The sequence below is a fragment of the Panthera onca genome, chromosome D1, assembly GCF_046562875.1.
Source record: "Panthera onca isolate mPanOnc1 chromosome D1, mPanOnc1 haplotype 2, whole genome shotgun sequence".
Taxonomy (NCBI): domain Eukaryota; kingdom Metazoa; phylum Chordata; class Mammalia; order Carnivora; family Felidae; genus Panthera; species Panthera onca.
Window position 1 is genome coordinate 93,852,836 of NC_138348.1, and position 7,243 is coordinate 93,860,078.

A 7,243-nucleotide genomic window follows, 5' to 3' on the forward strand; every position below is an offset into this window, starting at 1 on the left:
ACCCTGTGGATGACTCCCTGCATGTGCTTCCAGTGAGAGAGTCTTTGCAGATGGCTAGTGAGCACATGCGGAAAGATGGCCAGACTGCAGGCTGGGGAGAAATCACAAACTGAGCATTCAGTCCCATCTTAAGGAAAGCAAAACGGAGACTCTTGGCAACCAACCTGGTTTTGCAAGATTGAGTGAAGGCATGTAAGTTTAAGAATACTACCGAAAGGTGAAACAAAAAGTATGGAGCAGGAATAACCTTATAAAAGGTCAGAGAAAGGCTCAGAATCACTAGCAGGGGTGACAGAAGGTAATTCTCTCCTAAAGCAAGTCAGAAAGACTGGAGGAGGTGGCTGCTTCTTCAGATAGTAAGACAGTAGCAGTCTTCAAGGAGTATGAATTATCAGCATAAACTGACACCACCAAAGGAACACAATAATTTTCCAGAAACAGATCACAAGGAAATGAACATCTGTGATTTGTCTTATAAAGAATTCAGAATAGCTGTTTTAAGGAAGCATGGCGAGCTACAGGAAAACACATAAAGACAAGTCAATTAAATCATGAAAACAATATGCAAAATGAGAAGTTTAACAGAGGGATAGAAATCATAAAGAAAAGAAGCAAACTTTCTGAAGCTGAAGAATATAATGAATGAAATGACAAATCCAATAGAGAGCATCAATATCAGATTGGATTGGGCAGAAGAATGAGCCTGTGAAGTAGAAACAGGACATTTAAAATTATGCAGTCAGTGAGAATACAGGAAAAACATGAAATGAATAAAGAAAGCCCCCATGGCCTATGGAGTACCATTAAGTGAAACACTGTAGACATGATTGGAGTTCCCAAAGGAGAAGGATGCAGAAGGGTCAGAAAACTTGGTTAAAGGAATAATGGCTGGGAACTTTCTAAATCTGGGGAGAGATTTAGACTTGTAACTCATAAAGTTAATAGGTCACCCCAATATTTCAACCCAAAGTGATCTTCTCCAAAACACATTATAATTCAGCTGTCTAAAATGAAAGATAATGGAGAGAATTTTAAAAGCAGTCAGAGGAGAGGCGCCTGAGTGGCTCGGTCGGCTGAGCATTCGAGTTCAGCTCAGGTCATGATCTCATGGTCTGTGGATTCGAGCCCCGCATCGGGCTCTGTGCTGACAGCTCAGAGCCTGGAGCTGCTTTGGATTCTGTGTCTCCATCTCTCTCTGCTCCTCCCTGCTCACTCTCTCTCTCTCTCAAAAATAAACATTAAAAAAATTTTTTAAAGCAGTAAGAGGAAAAATAACCCTCATATGCCCAGGAACCCTACATAAGGCTATCAGATTTATTTTTTTTTTGAGAAACCCCGCAGCCCAGAGAGAGAGGGATGATATACTGAAAATGCTGGAAGAAAAAACTGCCAACCAAGAACACTTTACCTAGTAAAGTTGTCTTTCAAAAATAAAGGTGAAATAAAAACTCTCCCAATGAAAGCTGAGGGAATTCATTACCACTAGACTTGCTTTATAAGAGATGCTGTAAGGAGTTCTCTGAGCTGAAACAAAAAGACACTAACTAGTACCATGAAAACATTAGAAAATATACAACACACTGAAAATTTAAATATATTCAGTCAAGTTCAGAATACTCTAATACTGCAATATGGTGGTTAATCACTTAATACTAGTAAAGGTTAAAGGAAAAAAGTACTAAAAATAACTATAGCTACAATAACTTGTTAATGGATTTACAATATAAAAAGATTAATTGTGACATCAGAAACAAAATATGAGAAGGAAGTAAAGGGATAAAGGTTTGTATGTGATTGAAGTTAAGTTGTTATCACTTTAAAATAGACTGTAATGTCTGTAAGGCACTGAATATTTAAAGGAACTCAAATGTTTTAAAAGGGTAAAATAAACTTTACTGAAATGTCCATAAATCTGTATGAACTTAAATCCTTAAAACTAATATGTTACCTAGAATTATAATTAGAGAAATTTTCAATGACATGAATTATTTGAACCTTTAGAGAGGACAGCATAAGATCCTTTCTCATAAGGAATATATAATCTCTGATGGGAAATTAACATTTACTGTCACAATTAGGATGTAAGCACAGACACCAGTTCTTTCCCTACAGAGTTTATTGAGATGGGAAGGTCCTGGGGGAGACTCACACCTGAATTTCTAGCCAGATCCAAAAAATATATAAGCCTTAAACAAATGCCTTGAGCTCTGACACAGTGGCTCAGGTCTCAAGTATGTAGTGGCCCTTCGTATTTTCTTAATAAATTTATAATGACCAGTTTGATCTACAGCCAAGAATGACTCCTGGAACATTCAGACTGTGAGATCTATGCTATGACCCTTTTGCCAGTAAAGGAAGAAGAAAATTCAGTGACTATCTCTGCTCAACCTTGACATCCTAAAGGCCAGTTCTTCTTCCAGTGGAGGTGAACCATACTTACAGGGTCAGCATGGTTATTTCCATGGAGGGAGAGTGAGTTAATCAAGTTTCTATTTACCTCTCATGCACTCTGTTCCTGTAAAATGAGGAAAAATATTTATAATTCATAACAAGAAACTCAACGTATAAAGCTCTGGCTATATACTTTTCTGTATATTTTCTGTATACTTTTCTGCTTATTCTAAGCATACCCTCTGTTGGCTTCATCTTCAGTGTGGTAGCAAGATAGCCATAGCAGGACCAAGTGATATCTAGCATGTAGCAACATCAGAGGAAAAGATTTACCTCTTTCTTAAGTTGTAAATTGAAATAGACATATAAAAGAGTTTATGTGTTATAAGCATGCAGCTCGATATGTGTTCACAAACTTAACAACTAAATAATCAGTATCAAATTGGTTATGTTTCTGCTTCATGCCTTACTACAAAACCAAGGAAAGCACATCCACCTTTCTTTATTCATTATCTGTCCAGCTAGGCTGGAACAGGGAAGCAGAATATGTAGAAACACTGACTACATGTTGAATTATAAATCTTAGGCTACCAAAGTTCCCGTCGATACTTGTTACCCATTATTGATTTCATGGATTCTTGCAGTAAGCTATCTGCAAAGATTATAGACTGGTAGGGACACTCTTCTAGGAAGCAGAATTATGATATGCTCTCTGCCCGAGAGAAATCGTCTCTTTCATGATTGTCGTCACAGGGAAACTGAGGTATCTGGTAGGATAATGGAAACATAGGAACTAGGAAGTGAACGATCAGATGAGTGGGAGGGAGAGAAGGGGGATACCTCCCTACTGAAGCTCACCAACAGGTGGGCTTAGTCCTCAGCTACTCCATCCTTGTATCTTCTAGTAAAGACCAGGGCAGTTGTTTGTCACATGAAGCTCATGCAACAAAAGACAGAGTGATTTTAATGTTGACGGCTGTGTGTGGCAATCCATTCGGGCCCTGTGAAGCAAAGTCTTCTGAGTCTTCTGCTTATGAATGAGAGCATGGAAGGAGAGAGCTGGGGTCTCTAATGGGATTTTCTTCTGTTCTCACAGATTTCTGAAGAGAAGAATACTGGTTAGGAATGACTCCTTAGTGACTGAATTTCTTCTTGCTGGCCTAACGGACCGTCCAGAGCTCCAGCAACCCCTCTTCTTCCTGTTTCTGGTGATCTACATTGTCACCATGGTGGGCAACGTTGGCTTGGTCACTCTTATTAGTCTAAATTCTCACCTCCATACCCCCATGTACTACTTCCTCTTCAACCTGTCCTTCATTGATGTCTGTTACTCTTCCGCTGTCACCCCCAAGATGCTGATGAACTTTGTGTCAAGGGAGAATATCATCTCCTATGTTGGCTGCATGACTCAGCTGTTTTTCTTTCTCTTTTTTGTCATCTCGGAATGCTATATGTTGACCTCAATGGCCTACGATCGCTACGTGGCCATCTGTAATCCGTTGCTGTATAAGGTAACCATGTCCCGTCAGGTCTGTGCCTTGCTGACTGTTGCTGCATATATGATGGGGTTTGCTGGAGCCTCTGCCCACACAGGGTGCATGCTCAGACTAACCTTCTGCAGTGTCAATGTCATCAACCATTACCTGTGTGATATTCTTCCTCTCCTCCAACTGTCTTGCAGCAGCACCTATGTCAACGAGGTAGTAGTTCTGATAGTCGTGGGAATTAATATCACAGTACCCAGTTTTACTATCCTAATTTCTTATGTCTTTATCCTCACTAGCATTCTTCATATCAGATCTGCTCAAGGACGATCGAAAGCCTTCAGTACCTGTAGTTCTCACATCATTGCTATTTCTCTTTTCTTTGGCTCGGCAGCATTCATGTATCTTAAATATTCTTCTCCGGGGTCTATGGAGCAGGGAAAAGTTTCTTCAGTTTTCTATACTAATGTGGGACCCATGCTCAATCCCCTGATCTACAGTTTGAGGAATAAGGATGTCAAAATTGCACTGAGGAAAGTCTTGATTAAAATCCAAAGGAGAAGCATGTTCTAATTAGAAGTGGCAACAACATAAAGAAGTTCAACTTTTTATTTTATAATTATTGGTGTTTTTCAAGGTGAGAATGTGATCATAAACATGTTGTTTCTAGAGATTGTGCTTTGTGTGGTTTAATAGACGTGCTTGTGATTTTTCTGATAGCTGATCTCGTCTCATTTTTCCTTCTGTATCTCCATCATCTTGTGCAAGTTTACATAAATAAGTAATACGTTTTCTGGGGTGCCTGGGTGGCTCAGTTGGTTGAGTGTCCGGCTTCGGTTCAGGTCATGATCTCACAGTTCGTGGGTTCGAGCCCCACATCGGGCTCTGTGCTGACAGTTCGGAGCCTGGATCCTGCTTCGGATTCTGTGTCTCCCTCTCTCTCTGCCCTTCCCCCAGTCACACGCTGTCTCTGTGTCTCTCAAAAATGAATAAATGTTAAAAAAAATTTTAAAAAAAAGTAATATGTTTTCTAAATAGAAACTATGCACTGATATTTAAAATAACTTCTATACTGCTTTTGTCTCTGGGCTATTCCTAATATGGGCAAATATGATTAGTTTTATCAGTTATATAAAGTTGAAGTTAGACCTCTCTGATCTAGATATAGAAATGACAAACACTACAAGAGCTCATTCTTTTTATTTTATTTTATTTTTTTAAATTTACATCCAAGTTAGTTAGCATATAGTGCAACAGTGATTTCAGGAGTAGATTCCTTAATGCCCCTTACCCGTTTAGCTCATCCCCCCTCCCACAACCCCTCCAGCAACCCTCTGTTTGTTCTACATATTTAAGAGTCTCATGTTTTGTCCCCTTCCCTGTTTTTATATTATTTTTGCTTCCTGTCCCTTATGTTGATCTGTTCTGTGTCTTTTTTTTAAATTTTTTTTTAATGTTTATTTATTTTTGAGACACAGAGAGACAGAGCATGAACGGGGGAGGGGCAGAGAAAGAGGGAGACACAGAATCAGAAGCAGGCTCCAGGCTCTGAGCCATCAGCCCAGAGCCCGACGCGGGGCTCGAACTCACGGACCGCGAGATGGTGACCTGAGCTGAAGTCGGATGCTTAACTGACTGAGCCACCCAGGCGCCCCTGTTCTGTGTCTTAAAGTCCCCATATGAGTGAAGTCATATGGTATTTGTCTTTCTCTGACTGACTAATTTCACTTAGGATAACATACCCTCTAGTTCCATCCACATAGTTGCAAATGGCAAGATTTCATTCTTTTTGATTGCTGAGTAATACTCCATTTTATATATATATACCACATCTTCTTTATCCATTTATCCATCGCTGGACATTTGGGCTACAAGAGCTCTCATTCTTAACAATATTGTTACTGGTATAGGCAGCAGCACTCAAAGAAATGCATTTCAAATTGTGTGTAAAGATTATAGTAGGATCAGATCCCTCCAATAGTGGCCTTTTTTTCTATTTTTTCTTGTCACTTTTTCTGTTATTATTCTGACTTTCCTTCTGTTCTTTGGTAATGGCAAGATCTATATGACATACTACCTGCTTCTGAGAGTGTCTATCAGGGTGATGTATTCAATACCTAAGACAATACATAGACTCCATTGTTCATTGCCAATCATAGTAGTAAGAGGGGATGATTAGAGAAATAATACATATGTATCTCAGGATCCCAGTAAGGGGGTTTTGGGTTGGTGGTTTAGTGTATTATAAAAGTTGCATTCTTTACCATCTAAAATGATACCAAGTATTTGAAAAAGAGCATATAGTTCTTACTGTAAATTTTAAAATTTATCACCTTAAGGAAAATACTACACAGTATTAAGAGGAAAATTTTAGCCATTGTTTTATTAATACAGTGAAGTTTATCATGAAAAAGGTGTATATTAATAGAAATAAACTATATTCCCAGCAACATTTTGTGAATTTACTGAAACCTTGTCTCACCAATAAGATACTAAATATATTTAACTAGATGCTTTTTCATATAATTTTCCTACTTGCCATAAATGCTTTTCCAAAAACCACAAATGTTTCCCAAAAAGTGCTTTTCCCATTTGTGTATTTAGAATATTAAATATAGTGGGAGGTAAGAAATACCTCTTACCTTTTATTCATGTGTTTGAATAACAACAATAATAAACTAAATGTTGTAATAAGTAATAGAGATTACATTACAAAACACACACACTAGTTTTCTGTAAGTCCTAGTATATCTGCTTAACAATATATTGTTTAAAATATTGAACTCTGCATATTTTTACACAAATAAATTTTACTTACAAAGACCTGAAATATTTCAAATTTTGTTTAATAAGGTATAGTTTATATATAGTAAAATATACAAATATTAAATATACACCTTGATGACTTTTTGCCTAAGTATAAACTCCACCCCGAAAAAGATATGGAACATTTCAATGAGCCCAGAAATTTTCCTCATTCCCCTTTCTAGTCAACAGAAACCCCCATTGCTCTGATTTCTCTCACTTTAGAGTAGTTTTGTCTCTTTTTAAAAATCTTAAAAATAAAACCAAACTGTTTATACGTTTGCATCTACCTTCTTCATTTGACATAATCATTTTTGTATTTTAAACATATTGCTGCATATATCATTAAATTATTTTCTGAGAAGTATCTCATTGGATCTATTTTCCACAGTTTACTTATCTATTCTTGTAATGTTGGAAATTTGGCGATTATAAATAAAACTTGAATAAATAAGTACAGTTTTTTGTATATACTAATTTCTCTGGATGTATAGTTAGCAATGGAGTATCTGGATCAGTACATGTATGTGTATCTTTATTAGAAAACACCAATTTGTTTTCCA

At 37.5% G+C, this 7,243-nt stretch overlaps 1 protein-coding gene across 2 annotated transcripts; it reads left to right on the forward strand.

Annotated features, from left to right (window-relative positions):
* The first annotated feature begins 2,461 nt into the window (after positions 1-2,461).
* LOC132662320 (olfactory receptor 8B3) lies at positions 2,462-4,448 on the forward strand. Of its 2 annotated transcripts, none has more exons than XM_060607805.1 (2): positions 2,462-2,472; positions 3,488-4,448. In XM_060607805.1, the coding sequence occupies exons 1-2, from the start codon at positions 2,462-2,464 to the stop codon at positions 4,446-4,448; spliced, it is 972 nt and encodes a 323-aa protein (XP_060463788.1). The 2 variants fall into 2 exon arrangements, with proteins under 2 accessions (XP_060463788.1, XP_060463789.1); XM_060607806.1 differs by lacking the exon at positions 2,462-2,472 and adding an exon at positions 3,323-3,348 and having other exon boundaries at positions 3,515-4,448.
* Positions 4,449-7,243: the final 2,795 nt, after the last annotated feature.